This window comes from Lissotriton vulgaris, chromosome 12 (assembly GCF_964263255.1).
Source record: "Lissotriton vulgaris chromosome 12, aLisVul1.2, whole genome shotgun sequence".
NCBI classification, from domain to species: Eukaryota; Metazoa; Chordata; class Amphibia; order Caudata; family Salamandridae; genus Lissotriton; species Lissotriton vulgaris.
The window spans coordinates 281,838,931-281,860,601 of NC_141700.1; the positions used below are offsets into that span (position 1 = coordinate 281,838,931).

Below are 21,671 nucleotides of genomic sequence, written 5' to 3' on the forward strand. Positions count from 1 at the left end.
TTTAAAACACTGACTAGGCTCATAATAGAACTGCTGTAGGGAACTACCCGCAAAAAGGTGAGCTTAAAAACACTGCAGAGATTGTGGGGGGAGCTGGAGGTTTCTCAACTGCAAATGTATTATATGGTTACAACATGGAATTCATTGGCAGGATGAAAATGATAACTAGGAGAAAAGGCTCCTGGTGGGAACTACTGTAGTGTAGTTCCTATATCCCTGATAGGCTCTGCGCATTGGAATAATATACACTATAGATTTGACATAGGACTGAGGTCAGTATGTCTCTATCGAGTAATTAAACTTAATTACTTGTGTGTGCCAGCTAACTCAGAGGTCACTAGAAACTTCTCGTAAGAACAAGAAGGGATTTGTTTCCGACAACCGCATAAATATGACAACTTTGTTTCCCTTAGAGTCGGAACAATATCTTCAGAGTCGTGGAAACAATAGATTACAGTTTCACTCAGTCAATTGTGCATTCTTTGTTTCTACAGAGTTGCTCAGAAATAGAGAGACAGGCGTTTCAATAAAAGGGTTTATGCAAGAGATATGAGCTGGTTCAATCGTAAGACTGCGAAGTATAATACGTACAGCGTTAGCAGTATTATAAAATAATACTGTAATAGCATGGTCTGTAGCTATTACATGTATAAAAATACATACATAAATAACACAGGCTAAAATACTCAAATGGTGCTTCTAAAATAATCCTACCTCAGTATACCTAACCTAAGTGTAGTACGAGGGAAGAAGTAGGTGCTGTTTTAGCTATAGTCTAGTTTAGCATACGTTTAAGTTTAGTTTTTGCCAAGAGTTGACAAACGTTTCTCTAGGTTTTAATCAGCTACATACCTTAGAATGAGAGAGGTTGGTATCTCTTTCCCGGGACTCAATCTCTAACACCCAGCAAGGGGAGTCAGAAACACTGGAGCTGGATTCTCTGCGAGGAGGATGGCAGCGCCTGGTCAGTGCGTCAGTTGGGGACTTGACTTACTTCGGGACTTGCTGTGGCGAGCCGCGTCGTGCAAGTAGGTAGTCGAACTGCACCTTGCCTTGCCATAGCAAGTGAAGGTGTATTTATACCTTGAAGGTGTTTAGGAATGCCAGTATTGACGTACTAGTCGGACATAAGAACATCATGAATGAACCCCTAAGGAATAAAAGTTCATGCATAGTAAACGAGTTCTTGAAGAAATCAATATCCAGGCACAGGGAAGTCCTAAAGGCTTAAGAGTCTGGTTTTCCAAGAACTCGTTGTGACGAAGAGGATCGGATGTAGTTGACCATGACTGTATTTGGTTAGCATGAGCAATGCCTAAATAAGGGATGGATTTATAGGCCTAAATAAGGGCAATGTGAATTGTACCTATATAAGGTCATGTATCGGGTAAATCTATATACGGTATCTAAATCGACACACAACACCCACTCCACTTTCGTATGAACAACATTACTAAATCCTAAACATGATAACATATCTAAAATATATCTACACACGAAGTGCTACAAACTTGTCTAAAATAAATTTCTAAAAAATGCATTAAACTGTTGCGACGCATAAAAAAGCAATGGTGTTGTACATATTAAAGCAGTGTTTCATTCAAAGCATATGTTGACATTTTGAATGCTATCTGAATGATTCATGAAAATATACATTTATGAAATGTATGGAAGAACAAGGGCAGAAACCATTTCATGTCAGATTACATTAAACTGTTTGTTTGTGGACAAAGTCATATATATTGTCTCTGGAAGTTTTCAATGAATTTTATTTTCTCTATGAATAGTTCTACTATAAGCAGATTACTTGTGCCAAAAATGAAAAATACGACCTTGCCGCCACCGCCTTGAGTCACAGGAGCAGAGAGCAGCAGGCGCGAAGGAGCGCAAACACCGACGCCGCCACCGCCAAGAGTCCGAGGGCACCGGACTCCGCGCCGCCGCTCCGGGAGACCACAAATCCCGGCAGGCCTCGCGGCGGCGCGTGTGCAGTGACGCGGGACGTCGCGCATCAGAGGGCGCCAGAGCCCTAGAAAGGAAGGAGAGCCCCGGCAAGCGGGGGGAGCCTTTCACTTACCTGGACCTTGCCGCCACCGCCTTGAGTCACAGGAGCAGAGAGCAGCAGGCGCGAAGGAGCGCAAACACCGACGCCGCCACCGCCAAGAGTCCCAGGGCACCGGACTCCGCGCCGCCGCTCCGGGAGACCACAAATCCCGGCAGGCCTCGCGGCGGCGCGTGTGCAGTGACGCGGGACGTCGCGCATCAGAGGGCGCCAGAGCCCTAGAAAGGAAGGAGAGCCCCGGCAAGCGGGGGGAGCCTTTCACTTACCTGGACCTTGCCGCCACCGCCTTGAGTCACAGGAGCAGAGAGCAGCAGGCGCGAAGGAGCGCAAACACCGACGCCGCCACCGCCAAGAGTCCCAGGGCACCGGACTCCGCGCCGCCGCTCCGGGAGACCACAAATCCCGGCAGGCCTCGCGGCGGCGCGTGTGCAGTGACGCGGGACGTCGTGCATCAGAGGGCGCCAGAGCCCTAGAAAGGAAGGAGAGCCCCGGCAAGCGGGGGGAGCCTTTCACTTACCTGGACCTTGCCGCCACCGCCTTGAGTCACAGGAGCAGAGAGCAGCAGGCGCAAGGGAGCGCAAACACCGACGCCGCCACCGCCAAGAGTCCCAGGGCACCGGACTCCGCGCCGCCGCTCCGGGAGACCACAAATCCCGGCAGGCCTCGCGGCGGCGCGTGTGCAGTGACGCGGGACGTCGCGCATCAGAGGGCGCCAGAGCCCTAGAAAGGAAGGAGAGCCCCGGCAAGCGGGGGGAGCCTTTCACTTACCTGGACCTTGCCGCCACCGCCTTGAGTCACAGGAGCAGAGAGCAGCAGGCGCGAAGGAGCGCAAACACCGACGCCGCCACCGCCAAGAGTCCCAGGGCACCGGACTCCGCGCCGCCGCTCCGGGAGACCACAAATCCCGGCAGGCCTCGCGGCGGCGCGTGTGCAGTGACGCGGGACGTCGCGCATCAGAGGGCGCCAGAGCCCTAGAAAGGAAGGAGAGCCCCGGCAAGCGGGGGGAGCCTTTCACTTACCTGGACCTTGCCGCCACCGCCTTGAGTCACAGGAGCAGAGAGCAGCAGGCGCGAAGGAGCGCAAACACCGACGCCGCCACCGCCAAGAGTCCCAGGGCACCGGACTCCGCGCCGCCGCTCCGGGAGACCACAAATCCCGGCAGGCCTCGCGGCGGCGCGTGTGCAGTGACGCGGGACGTCGCGCATCAGAGGGCGCCAGAGCCCTAGAAAGGAAGGAGAGCCCCGGCAAGCGGGGGGAGCCTTTCACTTACCTGGACCTTGCCGCCACTGCCTTGAGTCACAGGAGCAGAGAGCAGCAGGCGCGAAGGAGCGCAAACACCGACGCCGCCACCGCCAAGAGTCCCAGGGCACCGGACTCCGCGCCGCCGCTCCGGGAGACCACAAATCCCGGCAGGCCTCGCGGCGGCGCGTGTGCAGTGACGCGGGACGTCGCGCATCAGAGGGCGCCAGAGCCCTAGAAAGGAAGGAGAGCCCCGGCAAGCGGGGGGAGCCTTTCACTTACCTGGACCTTGCCGCCACCGCCTTGAGTCACAGGAGCAGAGAGCAGCAGGCGCGAAGGAGCGCAAACACCGACGCCGCCACCGCCAAGAGTCCCAGGGCACCGGACTCCGCGCCGCCGCTCCGGGAGACCACAAATCCCGGCAGGCCTCGCGGCGGCGCGTGTGCAGTGACGCGGGACGTCGCGCATCAGAGGGCGCCAGAGCCCTAGAAAGGAAGGAGAGCCCCCGCGTCGCGGGACGCGAGCGGGACGCCCGGGGCGAAGCCCGGGCAAAGGGCGGGCCGTCCGAGGTTGTCCAAGGTTGGGTTGGGCCTGGACTCTTGGCTCGCTGCCCTGGAACTGCTGTTGCTGAGCTGTGAATACTGCCGACCAGCCTGATACGTAAGTTACATTGACTCTGGTTGCTCATACAGTTTATCATGCCCCCTAAAAAGCTAACCACGTCTACTAACACTATGGAAAATTATCTGGTGCAAGTAGTAGAAAAAATCAACCTTGATAGAAGAGCCTCTTTGGGAATAGACTCATCTGCTCAATCTCCATTTATCGATATCGAGGCTGATGACCCTTTTGGCCTTTTAATAAATAACAGCACCAATAGTGCCACTCCTGATTTGTTCCCAGATACTATTACTATACAGCCAAGTGGTACTGTTGCTGGAGCTGAAGATTTGAGTGCCAACGAGGTACTGGCTGATATTACTATTAGCCAGGATCAAACTATCTCTCCTCCAGCACCGGTCCTGGGTAAACGGGAATGCCTTAGGTCAGCCAAGAATCGAGTAGCAAACCCCCCGAGGAAATACTCTGAGGAAGAGGAGCATGATTTGACAAGTGAAGCGTATATTACACTTTCGAACGCTCAATTTAATAAACTGATAACCCTAATGGACTCAAAAATCAAAGGCGCGATGAAGCCCTTAGTTAGCAAAATAGACAAGCTAACTTCTGAGGTCAACCGTTTGGAAGGTCTACTACAAAAAACAATAGATGACACTGGGAAAGCACCAGGAAGTATTCTTGCAAAGATAGAGGAATCGGTTAATAAATCTGTAATTGCAGCCGTTGGTGGTCTTAACACTGTCACTGCCCCGGTAACGAACACCCTAATGGCAAGCAATAACACTCTCCCAGGTGATTCTCATACTGCCCCCATCCCTGCTCCTGCTGTTGAAGACACGTTTACTGAAAACGGGACTTTTGAACTTGTGGTTGAAGCTTCTCCATTGGTACTTGTCCTTGCCAATGTTCCAGCTCTGGCTCAAGGTGAGAGGGAAACAGCATCCTCTCTACGAAACAAATCTTTATCATGGTTAACCACCAACATGGTAATTACTCCTTGGGGAAAGCAGCAACTTTCTGAAGAGCTTGTCAAAGCACGAAGGGTTCAGTGGATAGGGGATAGGGTAAAAAAGTTTAAAGGGGAGTGTGTTGTTCTTCACTTCTCTGACCCTGGGGTCTTGCCCAACATCCTACCAAATATCTTGCCACCACAAAGACGAACAACTTCAATTGTTCCTTTGACTTTGGACTTCTTTTACCCAAGAAAGGGAAGCGGACCAAATTCAAGTATTCTAAGAACTAAATGGAACATTGTGACTAAGAGAGGGAGGAAGGATGTTGCCTCAGTTGATTGGGGTCTGGGGCTAGAAAATCGATTTTCTTCATTATCCAATTTAAGTGACTGTGATTGACAACCACTTATTTGTAATGCTGTGTCTGCACCTGCTGATGCCATAAGTTTATCATGTATAGCTCATTACCCTATAGTAACTAGCCCGTTGGGGCCTCTGATTGCTGATCAAACCAGGGCACCGAATTTTATCATTGTAGATCAGGGCACAGGGGGTAACGTGTCAAACATGCATTCTACAACTAATGATATACCTACGACTCCAATTTCAGGGAATATCCTGTCATGGAATGTAGCAGGTATATCTTCTAAAATGGAAAGCGCAGAATGGTTTGAATTCATAAATAGGTATGACCTCTGTATTTTCCAAGAGACTTGGGCATGTGAGCCTACTTTTGCTTTGGGGTATCTAAACTTTTATGTTCCGGCCACCAAGGGTCCCAAAGGGCGACCTATGGGGGGCCTTACGATATGGATTAGGCAGTCCTTAAAGATTGCTGTACAGAGTGTGGTACTTGACCAAAAAGATATTCAGCTTATACGACTGTCCAGTGACCTACCCCTCTCCATGGATGTATATAATATCTATGCCAGAGGTGGTAGTAAAGGTAGATCTGAGGTTCTTATGAGCCTTTCTAATATTCTTGAGATTGAATCTGCAGGAAAAAACATCTTAATTGCAGGTGATTTGAATAGGACATTTGAACCTTTAATCACTGGTGATTCTCCCCTGGGATCAGAGGAAGACAAACTTTGGGACATTCCCACACTTGAGTCCCCCCCGATAACCAGTTGGACAGCTGACATCTTAGGTCTAAATGCCATGTGCTTGGAGCATGGGTTACGCGCCCTGAACGGCCGAACCCAATCAGACCGTGTACCTGCCATGACATTTAATAATGGTCGAAGCAAAAGTCGTATTGACTACGTTATTTGTAGTACATCGCTATGGCCATCCCTTATTGATATGGTAGTCACTGCCAGAATAGAAAGTGACCATGACCCGCTATGCGTCTCACATAACTGGTGGACATCTAATGTAAACCTTTCAACTAATTGTCATTTACTTGTGCCGCCAATGATCACGCAATCCAATAATATGCGTAGGTTAAGATGGTCTGGTGTTAAGACGGACCAGCAGGCCCTGGAAAAGATAGGTGCAGCTGCAGACAAGGCCATTCGGGCACTGGAAAATATCACTGATTTAGAAAATGGACAGGATGAGGCTAAAAATGTTCATACATCTCTTTTTGATGAAGTTAAAAAAATCTTTTTAAAGCCCGCAAGAAATATCAAGGCTTGTCCATTTAAAACAGCAAAGTGGTATAACCAAGATTGCAGGAAAGCAAGATTGAAACTAGGAGCTGCAATTAAAAATAACAATCTGTCTGAGACTCGGTCTGCTAGAAAACACTATAAAAATTGTATCGCCAGGGCAAAAAAAGATTGGGACGAAGATCATTGGCAGAAATTGAGATGTGCTAGTGAAAGTAAAAATTCTAGACAATTCTGGCACATTGTCAAATGGGGACATGATAGACCTCCAGAGCCTCCTAATAATAATGTCCCTCATGACGCCTGGGTTACGTTTTTCAAAGAGCAGTATTCTTCTAGGGGTCAGCCTGCTAGCAATAATAACCCCACTTATGTGTTCGCAGAGGAAGATGTTTTCATGTTAGGCGAAATCCTGTCTGCTTTGAAATCCGTCCATAGGGGGAGAGCACCGGGTAATGATGGTGTCCCGGCAGATGTCTTCTTAGATGACACCGACCGGTGGAGTAAGTACATCTGCCTTTTATTAAACCTCTTAGCAAGAGGCGCTGAAATCCCGGTTTCTTGGAGGGGTGCCGTCATTATACCAGTATACAAAAAGGGGGATCGTGCGCAACCCTGCAACTATCGCCCAATCAGCCTAATAGACACAGTCCAAAAGGTGGTAGGACGTGTTATTATCAACAATCTGCTTGACTGGGCTGAGGAGCAGAACATTTTATCCCCTTTTCAGGCTGGCTTTCGCAAAGCAACAAGTACTGTAGATCAGGTCTTTCGCTTTCAACTAATACAATGGCGGACAGTGGTACTGGGCGGATGCAGCCTGTATGCAGCTTTTGTTGACTTGCGGGCTGCATTCGACCTGGTGCCGAGGGCAAAATTGTGGGAGGTGCTGGCTGCCCTAGGGGTCCCGATGATTATCCTAACTTTGATTATGAGACTCCATGAGGGCACTTATGCAAAGATTCAATGGGGAGGCTATGGCAATGACACTATTGACTTCCCTGTCGAGCGGGGGGTTCGGCAGGGTTGTTCAATGGCTCCAACACTGTTTACTCTTTTTATAAATGGAATCGTTCCCCTTATGCAAGCTGAGCCTGTAGATGCTCCCTCTCTTGCTGGTGCAAAAGTTCCAATTTTAATGTTCGCAGACGACACCCTAATTTTATCAAAATCCCCAAGTGGTCTGCAAAAGGCATTGATAATCTTTGATACATTTTGTTGTGATCATGGCTTGGAGGTAAATGCAGCTAAGACAAAGCTCATGGTTTTTAATCCCAGTAGGAAATTTAAACCCAAAATTACCTTGAGTGGGCGCTGCCTTGAAGTCGTGAACTCCTTTACTTATTTGGGGATACATATCTCAAACAACAATAGATGGAACCACCACTTAGATTTAGCTATATTAAGGCATAAACAGCTTGCTGGTACCATCATTAAGGAGCACGCGAAATCCCTAACTAAGCCAATCAAACCGCCACTGATCATTTATGAGGCTAAAGCAATAGGGTCTGCACTATACGGGGCAGAACTGTGGGGGCAAGAAAACCTCCATGAGTTACAGAGGTCAGAGAATAGCTTCCTCCGTAAACTAACTGGTACCCCACAGAGTACTCCCCTCTTGCCACTCAGATATGAACTTGGTAGAAAGGAAATTTCTGCAATGTGTAAACTTCGACCAATATTATATTGGCGCAGAATCTGGACCACCCCTGAATTGTCACAATATGCAGAAGGATTTGCTGATGTAATCAAGGCAGATCGATTTCATGAAATTAAATGGTTTAGATCTCTGAGAACTGCATTAATTGAACTAGGGCTGAGTGAACTTGGGTCGGATCCTACCGGGTCCTCCTTTCCACCAAAGCTGTTTATAAAAAACCTCTACTGGGAACATGTTGCAAACAAGAGCCTTCTTAGTAATAGTAACGGGTCTATGACGACTGCCTTCCTCGAAGCTAAACTGTTTCCAATGTTTGAGATGTACTGGGATATTATATCTAAATCCCTGGATAGGAAACTGTTTTTCCAACTGAGGGCTGGCTCACTACCTCTTGGTAATTTAACATCTAAATGGAGAAATAGAGGCCCAGCAACTTGTTTAGCATGTGGGGATGGGAATGAGACTCTGGGGCATTTCTTGTTTGTCTGTCAAGCATACTCTGTTCCGAGACGTGTCTGGCTGGCTCCCATGTGCAGGAATTTGGGCACTAAAAGCTCTATGGTAGCCTTACGAATCATTAAAACTACGCCTTTAAATTGGATTGTCATAGCAACTGCAAAGTATTTGGGGTGGGCTTGGGTAATTAGGCAGAGATTGCTAGTAGAGTGACTACTCTCTGCCTAGTTGTTCAGGGACTGCTAGTTTATCTATTCTCTGTTCCCATGCCTGGAGTCTTTCTGACGAAAACTTATTTAAATTAATTTTTAATCATGTACGTTTTTACAATATGAACTTTGCACCTTGATGTTTACAACTTGATGAAATCTGTTTTTTTAAACAAGGAAATATTTCCTTTTTAATGTGTTTGTGCTCAAGGTCATGCTGACCTTGTAATTTAATTGTATTTTTATTATGTGTTTGTTTGTCTGCTTTTATGAGTAATTACTCGAATAAAGCACTTTTGACTTGACTTGAAAAATACAAATTTGGAGAAAAAAAAATTATCATAGAAAAAAAAAGTTCCAAAGTTAGTACCTTGTTTTGAAAAATGAATTGGTGTATGTCCCAGCCTCATGCACAGCTCTATGCTGCTCTTTAGCGTCATCCTATGCATATGGATTTAGTCCAATTCTTCATTCTTACACAATCCACTTAGTTCAACATTTTATCCTTTTAAAACTATTAGGATAAACTACCCCTTTCTGTACCCTGCAGACAGGAAATCAAACAACTGCCTCAATCTGCTTCCTATGACTACTTCAGATTTGAAGGGAAAGAATGCAAATGAACAACATGTACGAATTCTAAGTCTTCTAATTGGCTCAGCCAAATATTACAATGAGGGTGCTAATCCGGTCAAAAATAATTTGTTTGGCACTTTATACTCCTGAAGATATGAATGTTGATTATTTGTCCTTGCGAAGTACACCATACCATTTATTTAAATGATCCTTGATGTTACTATAGAGAATTCACAAAACAGAACAAATTGAAAGAGTGACTACCGTTGCCTGGTCTGGAGAAAGTGCTCCTCTGAAGCAGAATTCATGGAGTATACTGCGAAAATCCAGATTCGCAATCACGTAGCTTATGTCCTCCTGAAAATATTTGCAAAGCCTTTTCAGCTCCCCATCGGTATACTCCTCCAACTTCCTCTTGAAATTACTGATTTCCCCTGAAAGTGAAAGAATGCTTATTACTGGTAGCCACTTCAGCATATGTATAAAATAAACATGAGCGGTCAAAACGTGTTAAGCAAATTTCAGAGATTCCTGCCCCAGAATAGCTACTGCCTGAGAAGGTGCCACCCAAGCTAGAACAGCAAACATGCGATTTACAGACAGATAGAGAGCTCTACTGGAACAACCGGCAGGCAACTGCCACAGCCCTTGGGAACCATAAATATCATTCTTTTACCACCACTCACTATCCGCATTGGCAAATCAAATAGGTCTGGGTTATCTTAGGAGTATGTATTCTTTGTTACGATGGTCATATATTGTTAGGTGGTTTGTTTTGATGCCCCCAGTTCACAAGTATGTGCAGCTCTATAAATAAAATCGGCATAATGCAATATATTTTTTTTATTATATTTTTTCAACGATGTAGCAGCGCAAAAGGCATACAAATCATATAAATACAATTCTTTGTTTCAAATAAGCAACAGTCAAAATAGATCAACCATAAGCTCATTGTTATATCTATGGCCCCCTTTTTGCATCTAAGGCACTTGTGGAAAAAAGTTTTTCTCTCTCCCTATCTTCCAACATTTTATTTTCCCACCGGTTCTTCTTTTCGAATACCAATCACTTGATATAATTACATATTTCTTAAATGCAGAAGTATAAAAAATAGATTACATGGTTTTTATCTCAAATATAAATCAAACATTTTAAGTCATACATTTCATACCTGCTAATCGTAGCACAGTTTTATGCAAAAACGTTCCAGAATTTACTGACTAGATTCCCACTTTTTCCATATTCTGTTCACTTTGACTGTAGAGTCCACACTTTTTGCATAAATAACTTCATAAGTATAAACTCTTTGCATTTCTGGCTCATTTGGGAAACTGAGGGAATAATATCAGACTTTCAATTTGCGAGTGCCAGTGATCTTGCTACTAGAATGGAACTAAAAACCAGGCCATGTTGCCCATTTCGACAGTGGATGTTGTGATGCCAAATAAAATAGTATACGCATCAGGTGAGAGATTAAATTACAGTTTTTGGCTAATTTTAAAAACAAATCCTGCCAGAATTTTAACTAAAGAGTACATGTAAACATTACATGAAACCAATCGCCATTAGCATGACTGCCCCTAAAACAGGTCAATTCTACCCCTGAATACGTTTTTGGAGTTATACCGGGGTATAGTATAACATCCATTTACTAAAAAAAAAGCATTCTTTTCAGATTAGTCGCTCTAACAGCCTTATAGCTAATTAGATTATAAAACAACCACTGGGAGATATCTAACCAACTTCCTTGTAGAAGCTTCTATCCGACGCAGATGGTCTGAAAGCAAGGCCTTGCTATTCTTTGGATGAAGTAATCTATAACAATTTCCCATTCCCTATGTTCTAGAAATAAAGTAAGCCTTTCCAAGATTCTCTGCTACTATCTCATTTCCCATTATGTATCCCGAACGGAAGTGCTTGATTTGGGAAAAAACTGAGGAGGTGAGAAGCTTTGAGATTTGCATTTAGATTCACCAATCTCTGCCATTGTACAAACTCCCCATTGTGGAAAAAATCTAGCAGCCTACAAAATCCCAAACGTGACCACCGGGTACAGGTATAGGTAGAGATGCATAAACCCAAAGGAATACAATCTGACAATTTCAGCTGCAAATGGAACCAAGAAATCTGATATTCTTCCAAGATCTTATTGAATCGATCTACAATGACTAAGGGAATCTTGTACCTAGATTTTTTGGGTACCCTAGGGATTTTTAAGAAGGGGAGAGCCCTAGCTCTGAATCCTTTAGCAGAAGCTTTAGACCAAAATTTGTTTCATTATAATGCTCAGAGGAAGATTTAGATAACCAATTGAGTAGTGATGCCTGATAGTAGATTTATATATTAGGAAGAACTGAGCCAACTTCTTCCGAATAAGAGTAATGGAAGGATACACATTTTAACTAGAGCCATCCGACCCATAATTAATAGACTGAGATTTTGCCATTGATTCAGGAGATAAGCACCTTATATAATGTTGTCTTAAAATTAACTTTAAAATAGATCCTCTAACTTAGAAGTCATAAAAATTCCTAGATATCTTATTTATGAAGTTGGAGAGAAATGCACCTGCATTAATATCAGTAATAACTCTGGGGTCCGCGTATCACCAAACGTGTCAGCAAATGGGCATCACTTAGTCGCCCAACCGACGTAGATCACTCTGTCGCCAGTGATATCCTCACATACCCCATCACACCCCTCCCCAAGCCCCTCTCTTCTCCTCCCCCCCGCCGTCCTCCCCCCTGCCTTCACTACTGCTCTCTCTGCCCCTCCCTAGTCCCCCCCCCTTTTCCTTCGCACTGGCCCTCCTCCCCCCTTCCCCCAGGGACACTCCACCGCAAAACCTCCCGATCCACCCTTGTGATAGCATACTATCGAATACACTTGCTTCCCCCGCCCCAGACTGCCTATCTTTTGAGAGGTGCATACACACATATACACTGTTCGCTTGTGGGTAACTAGTCTACTGTTTTTTTTTCTATTATGACGTTATGGTTTGTTATATGTTGATACTCATTGTCTTATTGAGTTCAGGAATGGGTTTGCATAGGTGTCATATCAAGCATATATACGTGAAGCCTTGCTTTTACCTGGAAGATGTCATGAGCGCTTTCACAATATTAATCCCGAGAAAAGATATGCAGAAACAGTTTATAGTCCCTGTGGGCAAGCGACCACTGTTGCACCTGTCATTCATTGTAATATGGACTTTGCATGTAACTACTGCCACACTAAGTGCCAGGATCCGTTACTGTGTCAGGTTTGATTGCTGTATCTTTTGCAATATGCATGATCAAGAGAATGAATGTGCAACCATGCTCAGTTGAGTTGCCTAGCCACTGTTCAAACACTGTCAAATGGCTTGATGGCTGCATTTTGTGACAATACCGATATTCAAACAGTCATTGAGTATCGGCACAGCGTATACTGGAACATTACCCCGACGGCACACAAACTTTCCGAGAAAAACGGATAGCAATTGTTGAAGTTACGGAGTTCATTTCGTTAGTTTATAAAAAAAAATGAAAAAGCAAGACGTAATTTTTGTGCAAAAGCGAACTGTAAGCGTATATGATACATATAACGCTCTCTATGTCAATGGATCCGATGTTATTGTCAGAAGAGCTATGTATATTTTCAGAGTTTATTTATTTATTTATTTATTTTTCTTATATCTTATTTCTTCCTTTTCTGTTGCCTTTTATAAATTGAAGTGTTGCGGCCGGCCCCTAGGGTTGTAGGCTCCGCATTGTGTATTGCTTACTGCTGCTAATAAACGTCTTAAAAAAAAAAATCAGTAATAACTCTGGGGAGAAATTGGAGAGTTTAGCCTCTGATTTGAGTGGATGATCTTACAGCTTCCTATTTCCGCGTATTAGCACATTTTGGAAAAAACATGCAAGCTATTAGCTTTATCTGCCACTAAATAAAGGGCCATATCATCGGCTAATAACTTCAGCTTCGCTGATTTCACTACATTGGCTTGACTATTATAGTCTTGTAGAAGAGCACAAGCCAGGGGTTCTCTAAATAATGAAAATAAAATGAGAGACAAAGGGCAGCTCTGGCGTGTCCCGCGACTAATAAAGATCGACCTGTCAAATTTCGATTGATAACTATGGATGTCTTTGCAATAAAGTATAGTTTTTTAACTACCTGCACAAACTTAGGTGCGACGGCGAATTTAGTTGGAACAGAGAAGAGAACATTCCACTTCACACAATTGTTGCTTTGATTTTATGTGCAGGAAAATAGGCAATCGCCTGTAGCAGGTAGTGTGTGTTTATTGCCATACTCCTCCTACCTTGAATAACACCATTTTGATCTTTAAGAATAACACAAGGAGCCACAAGTGCTAGATGATTTGCAATAATCTTTAAACTGATCACTACTGATTGAAAGAACGAGCCAGGAATCTCACACCCTTTCAAAATATATTACAAAGATCAACTAAGAACTTACGCCCAGCTGTTTTGCACACTGTAACCCACTTGAGTGGCCCGAATACACTGAGAGGAGACGTGATCAATCAAGCCTTGAGGGAGAAGCACCTTCATTAATCAGTGGCCACTCGGCTGATTATATTGGTTGGGAATATCATCAATAGTACTATTTAAACATCCTCACTGAACACTCAAGCCTTTCCACCATGGCCACCGAGAGGGTAAAAGTAAATCTCCACCTCTCCACTGAAATGCAACACAAGGCACAGGTAAATAGCCAAAAAGAGTTACATTTCGTAAAAACCACCACAGGAGCAACAGCCTAACATCGAGCAGTGTATACTCAGGGCGTAGTTTGGGCGCAAATGTATGAGCGCTCGAACCACCCACCACAAGCCACACCCGCACCTAGGCGGGCCGCTTCCTAGACCTGCCCGACGCTCACCGGCCTCAGTAGAGAAACCTAATTCATCCACTGAGATTTGCTGTCTGCAAGGGAGTGCCCAATTACTTCTAATTCTATGTCAGGACCGGAGGCTTTAGATTATGCTTTTCTCTCTTCGCTGTTTATTAACAAAAACTACATAGCAGCCAGAAAAGCAATAAATGTGAGAAAAATATCTTATATACCCCAACACTGGGTTAATAAGAACGTATCCAAAGTCAGAAACACTATTAGGTAAACTACATATCCCATCAGTCCACGAACATAGTCCTTCTACAGTGTCCACGATCTTAAGGTAGGGCGTCCATCTTGTGATCCCTTCCTCTTTCTTCGCTGCTTTGCAGCCAGTTAAATGTCTTTTCCTATGCTCTCACTCGTTTCTGTGTTTGTGGGGGTGTTTTGGGTTTTAGGCACCGTGCAATTGTATTTCTTGATTAGGGGTCATTGTCATTTGCTGTGTGTTTTTATCTTTTAGAGCCCCTTTTTAGGTCTCGTAGAGAGACCTTTTGCCGTCAATCCACAAAGCTGACTTTTACGATGAGGATTTTCAACAGTTCACGTGAATCCCATTCACGTGACCTGCTCTCATGCACGAGCCTTTCTCCCTTCACAGCCATCTGTTCCTCTCTCTCCGCCCCCCAGGCCGTCACTTATTCACGGCCGCAGGCCGTCTTAATTGCTTTTTTTTTTCAGCCTGGCTACTTCAAAGGGTTCGGGTTCGGCTGCCCCACCCCCTGCAATGCCGAGAGCTTCTTTTGCGTTTCTGAGTGCTCTCGCTCCCTGCTTTGGTCTGCATTAATTGATGTCCTTCTTTTTAAGGAAGATTCTAAAGCGCCTAGCCGGGAGCCTCTGTCCTACCAATGGACGCATTGCTTGTCTCACCAAAGGCAGTGCTTGATAAAGCCTTGCAGTGATATGCTGGGCAGATTGACAGAATCTGCTCTTGCCCGACCCAGAGGTGACCTGTAACTGCTGACAGCCTCTCTGTGCCTGATCTTTGTGGAAGGACCCAAACATGTATTTTCACGAAATCCGAGCACTACTTTTACCTGAATTTTGTTTCTCAGCTTAAGATTAGTTTGAAATAAATATATTTTCCACTGCATACGTAGTTCATTAGATGCGTTGTCAACCAATAAACCCACATAATGTATTTTCCTGTTGTTTGCTGTACTATGGAGTCCTGCTCTTGCGTCACCGGTTTCTGTGTTCCTGGTATTTGCTTTGTCACGAGCCTTCCCCCTGCCAGCAGCCTTTCTCCCTTCACAGCCATCTGTTACTCTCTCCCCGCCCCCCGCCGTCACTTATTCACGGCTGCAGACCGTCCTAATAGCTTTTTTTTTTCAGCCTGGCTACTTCAAAGGGTTCGGGTTCGGCTGCCCCGCCCCCTGCAATGCCGAGAGCTTCTTTTGCGTTTCTGAGTGCTCTCTCTCCCTGCTTCGGTCTGCATTAAAAGATGTCCTTCTTTTTAAGGAAGATTCTAAAGCGCCTATCCGGGTGCCTCTGTCCTACCAATGGACGCATTGCTTGTCTCACCAAAGGCAGTGTTTGATAAAGCCTTGCAGTGATCTGCTGGGCAGATGGACAGAATCTGCCCTTGCACGACCCAGAGGTGACCTGTAACTGCTGACAGCCTCTCTGTGCCCGATCTTTGTGGAAGGACCCAAACATGTATTTTCACGAAATCCGGGCACTACTTTTACCTGAATTTTGTTTCTCAGCTTAAGATTAGTTTGAAATAAATATATTTTCCACTGCAAACGTAGTTCATTAGATGCGTCGTCAACCAATAAACCCACATAATGTATTTTCCAGTCGTTTGCTGTACTATGGAGTCCTGCTCTTGCGTCACCGGTTTCTGTGTTCCTGGTATTTGCTTTGTCACGAGCCTTCCCCCTTCCAGCAGCCTTCTCCCTTCACAGCCATCTGTTCCTCTCTCCCCGCCCCCCGCCGTCACTTATTCACGGCCGCAGGCCATCCTAATTGCTTTTTTTTTTCAGCCTGGCTACTTCAAAGGGTTCGGGTTCGGCTGCCCCGCCCCCTGCAATGCCGAGAGCTTCTTTTGCGTTTCTGAGTGCTCTCTCTCCCTGCTTCGGTCTGCATTAAAAGATGTCCTTCTTTTTAAGGAAGATTCGAAAGCGCCTAGCCGGGTGCCTCTGTCCTACAAATGGACGCATTGCTTGTCTCACCAAAGGCAGTGTTTGATAAAGCTTGCAGTGATCTGCTGGGCAGATGGACATAATCTGCCCTTGCACGACCCAGAGGTGACCTGTAACTGCTGACAGCCTCTCTGTGGCTGATCTTTGTGGAAGGACCCAAACATGTATTTTCACGAAATCTGAGCACTACTTTTACCTGAATTTTGTTTCTCAGCTTAAGATTAGTTTGAAATAAATATATTTTCCACTGCAAACGTAGTTCATTAGATGCGTCGTCAACCAATAAACCCACATAATGTATTTTCCTGTCATTTGCTGTACTATGGAGTCCTGCTCTTGCGTCACCGGTCTCGGGCACTCTGTCCCAGACACCAGAGGTTCACCTGCCCTGCTGTCTACCTCTCTGAACTCACTACCTTTCCGTTGTTTATTCTACCTCTGTGGACTGATGTGCGTCCGTTTTTTATTCTATCTCTGTGGGCTCTCAGCTCTGCTCTGTTTATTCTACTTCCGTGGAATTTCTCCTTCTGTGCCTCAGTTGTGTATGCTACCTCTGTGGGCTCTCGCTGTCTCTGGTGTGTGCGTTGTTTGTCCTACTTATGTGGACTCCCTGTTCTGTTATGTACTCTTCCTCTGTGGGTTCCCTGTCGTTCTCTCAGTTATTTTATTTCTACCTCGGTGGGTTCTCTGCCCTGCTGTTTGTTCTACCTGCGAGCTCTGCCGTTTTGTTTGTTCTTTTTTTGTCCTCTCCGAACTCTGCCCGTCCGTCTGTCCGTTGTTGATTCTACCTCTCAACTCTCTGCCCTTCAGTGTCAGTTGTTGATTCTACCCCTCTCTCAACTCTCTGACCTGTTGTCAGTTGTTGATTCTACCTCTGTGGGCTCTCACACCCCCGCCCTCACCCTCACACACCCTCACACACCCTCACACACCCTCACACGCCCTCACTCACCCTCACTCACCCTCACACCCCCTCACTCACCCTCACTCACTCACCCACTCACCCTCACTACCCTAATACACCCTCATCAGCATAGCATAACAAAACATAGTATAGCATAACAAAACATAGCATAGCATAACAAAAAAAGCATAGGATACACACCCCCTCACCCTCACCCTCACACCCTCACCCTCACTCACTCACCCTCACTCACCCACCCTCATTCACCCACCCTCACTCACTCACCCTCACTCACCCTCACCAGCATAGCATAACAAAACATAGCATAGCATAACAAAACATAGCAAAAGACAACAAACCATTGCATAACAAAACACACCAAAACATAGCATACATAACAAAACATAGCATAGCAAAACATAGCATAGCATAACATAACAAAACACAACATAGCATAGCATAACAAAACAAAGTTTAGCATAGCATAACAAAACATAGCATAACAAAGCATAGCATAACAAAACATAGCATAAAAATACAAAGCATAGCATAATAAAACATAGCATAAAAAAACAAAGCGTAGTATAATAAAACATAAAAAAACATAGCATAGCATACCAAAACATAGCATACCATAACAAAGCATAGCAGATCAAAACCTAGAATAGCATAACAAAACATAGCATAGCATAACAAAGCATAGCATAGCATAACAAAATATTGCATAACAAAACATAGCAAAACACAACAAACCATTGCATAACAAAACATAGCATAACATAACAAAGCAAAGCATAGCATAACAAAACAAAGCATAGCATAACAAAACAAAGCATAGGATAGCAAAACAAAACATAGCATAGCATAACAAAACATAGCATAACATAACAAAACATAGCATAACATAACACAACATAGCATAACAAAACACAACAACACATAGCATAACAAAACACAACAAAACAGCATAGCTTAACAAAACACAACAAAACATAGCATGGCTTAACAAAACATAACAAAACATGTAATAGCATAGCAAAACACAGCATAGCATACCAAACAAAGCAAAACATAGCATAGCATAGCATAAAAAAATAGCATAGCAAAACAAAGCATAGCATAATAAAACGCAACAAAACATACCATAGCATGACAAAGCAAAGCAGAGCAAAACATAGCCTAAGATAACAAAACATAGCACAGCAAAACAAAGCATAGCCTAGCAAAACACAACAAAACATAGCATAACAAAACACAACAAAACATAGCATGGCTTAACAAAACATAACAAAACATATAATAGCATAGCAAAACACAACATAGCATACCAACACAACAAAACATAGCATACCATTGCATAACAAAACATAGTATAGCTAAACAAAGCATAGCATAATAAAACACAACAAAACAGCATAGCATAACAAAACATAGCATAGCATAGCATAACATAGCATAGCAAAACAAAGCATAGCAGAGCAAAACATAGCATAGCATAACATAGCATAGCAAAAAATAGCATAGCATAGCAAAACATAGCATAGCATAATCAAACAGAGCATAGCATAATAAAACAGCATAGCATAACAAATCAAAGCATAGGACAGCATAGCATAGCATAACAAAACAAAACATAGGATAGCAAAACAAAACATAGCATAGCATACAGCATCACTCAGCACCACCACAGCATCACTCAGTGGCACCACAACATCACTGAGCTCCACCACAGCATCAATCTGTGCAACCATTCAACAACAACTGGTTCAAATATGTTATCTCAATGTTTCAAGCTTTATTACAAATGTAACAAAAAGCTGTTAATATTTCACTTCTGTTCTTGGATTTTCGTCACAATAAAATACACTGAACATAATCTTCACAAATGTTATTTACAAAAGTTTAAGCTATTGCCATTATAAAGTACAATAACTTTTATTTGAGTATTAATTATTTAAAAAAAAATTTAAACCATTGTTATTTGTAATATCAATACATGTAAGTCACGTAAATACAACACATATTGCATTACAAATGCTATAGATGTCACATTTGCGAAAGTTATAACTATTGGCATTGCAAATGACAAAGCTATTAATTTCGCTATTTTCAAAAGCAAAACATAAATAAAAAATGTGTAATTTACAATACCAATAGCTCAAATTTTCCTAATACGAGACCTATTGCATTGCAAATGCTTGTTTGTTTGAAGTTGTCGCGGGGACGTTTCGCCCCTGACGCGACTGTCCCCGGGGTTGCGGCTGTGTGTTCTCGCCGCTAGAGGGAGCAGTCGCGTCTCGTTCTCCTCAGCGCGGTTTTCCCTGAGTGACGGGAGCCGGGCTGAGGAGAGGAGCCGCGCCGGAGCCTTTGCCTGCCGCCTCACCGTGACGCCCTGAAGGGTTGTATTGCCCCGTATTCATTCTATGCCCCGAAGGGGTCTGTACAAGCGGATTACTGCGTTTCATGCCTACGGGCTGTACCTTCCAGCACCATTAACGGAGAAGTCCGCTGGCCAGCCTTTATTTAGCACGAAGCACGCAGTTGGGCGGCATTGACCCGGTCTTGAGAAAGAGGGTCGGCGCGCTGTGAGAGGAGTGCTGCCTCTATACTTTATGGGTTGACAGTGCAAAAAGCCTTTGCTAGCCTTTGGTTAGCCCATATCTCTGGTCCTTGGTGCCAGTTGTGAACCTCTGCCTTCCCCACAGCATATAGCAGGGTCGACAGTCATGGCAGAAGGGTATTATGTAGAGGAGGAGGAAACCCACCAGTATTTGGGGGATGATGAGTTCTATGAAGCAGTCGATCAGTCTATCTATAGGTGTGTACAGGAGATAGTGGGGCCTATGGAGGATAGACTCTCAGCCCGCATAGTGCAAGAGCTCACCAGCCAGGTGCAGTCTGCCTGCTCCTCTGGAGATGCGCGGTGCTCTTGTCACGCTCCACGTCTGAGCTGCTGGTTACGTGAAGCCGCCGATGCAATACAGAGAATGGAGTCTGACTGCGATGGGTGGCTGAGAAGTTGTCAAGGGTGCTGAGTTATCCCGAAACCCGAGCCATGTCTCGGGCGACATCCAAAAACCCGGGACATGGATCGGGTCTAGAGATCATCAGTCCAACAAGTACTTACTTGCACCCACTTGGGTGAACCACTCTTCAACTCCAAGTACCAGAATCCCAAGGGGCAACCCGGAGGAGGGGCTAGCGGAGTGCGGTCCATTGCTTTTGAATCTACAAATTGGCTCCCTTGAGCTTCGAGCTGACGAGCTCCTGGACGACGCACCTGCGTGCCGGTTCGGGCACCCAGGCCTTTGACGATTGTTTGGCGGCCTTCTCTTCCACCCCTAAACCATTTCTCTACTGATGAGGGAAGTTATCCCGAAACCCGAGCCATGTCTCGGGCGACATCCAAAAACCCGGGACAAGGATCGGGTGTAGAGATAATCAGTCCAACAAGTACTTACTTGCACCCACTTGGGTGAACCACTCTTCAACTCCAAGTACCAGAATCCCAAGGGGCGACCCGGAGGAGGGGCTAGCGGAGTGCGGTCCATTGCTTTTGAATCTACAAATTGGCTCCCTTGAGCTTCGAGCTGACAAGCTCCTGGACGACGCACCTGCGTTCCGGTTCAGGCATCCAGGCCTTTGACGATTGTTTGGCGGCCTTCTCTTCCACCCCTAAACCATTTCTCTACTGATGAGGGAAGTTATCCCGAAACCCGAGCCATGTCTCGGGGACATCCAAAAACCCGGGACATGGATCGGGTCTAGAGATCATCAGTCCAACAAGTACTTACTTGCACCCACTTGGGTGAACCACTCTTCAACTCCAAGTACCAGAATCCCAAGGGGCGACCCGGAGGACGGGCTAGCGGAGTGCGGTCCATTGCTTTTGAATCTACAAATTGGCTCCCTTGAGCTTTGAGCTGACGAGCTCCTGGACGACGCACCTGCGTGCCGGTTCGGGCATCCAGGCCTTTGACGATTGTTTGGCGGCCTTCTCTTCCACCCCTAAACCATTTCTCTACTGATGAGGGAAGTTATCCCGAAACCCGAGCCATGTCTCGGACGACATCAAAAAACCCGGGACATGGATCGGGTCTAGAGATCATCAGTCCAACAAGTACTTACTTGCACCCACTTGGGTGAACCACTCTTCAACTCCAAGTACCAGAATCCCAAGGGGCGACCCGGAGGAGGGGCTAGCGGAGTGCGGTCCATTGCTTTTGAATCTTCAAATTGGCTCCCTTGAGCTTCGAGCTGACGAGCTCCTGGACGACGCACCTGCGTGCCGGTTCGGGCATCCAGGCCTTTGACGATTGTTTGGCGGCC

The 21,671-nt window shown here is 45.2% G+C and overlaps 1 protein-coding gene across 2 annotated transcripts in view; it reads right to left on the minus strand.

Moving 5' to 3' along the window:
• Positions 1-21,671, minus strand: part of LOC147673966 (NACHT, LRR and PYD domains-containing protein 3-like) — a 428,609-nt gene that overhangs the window by 297,450 nt on the left and 109,488 nt on the right. For both annotated transcript variants that reach the window (XM_086945054.1, XM_086945053.1), the window contains exon 3: positions 9,654-9,823. In XM_086945054.1, the coding sequence (XP_086801180.1) occupies positions 9,654-9,823 (170 nt within the window). The remainder of the gene's footprint in view (positions 1-9,653; positions 9,824-21,671) is intronic.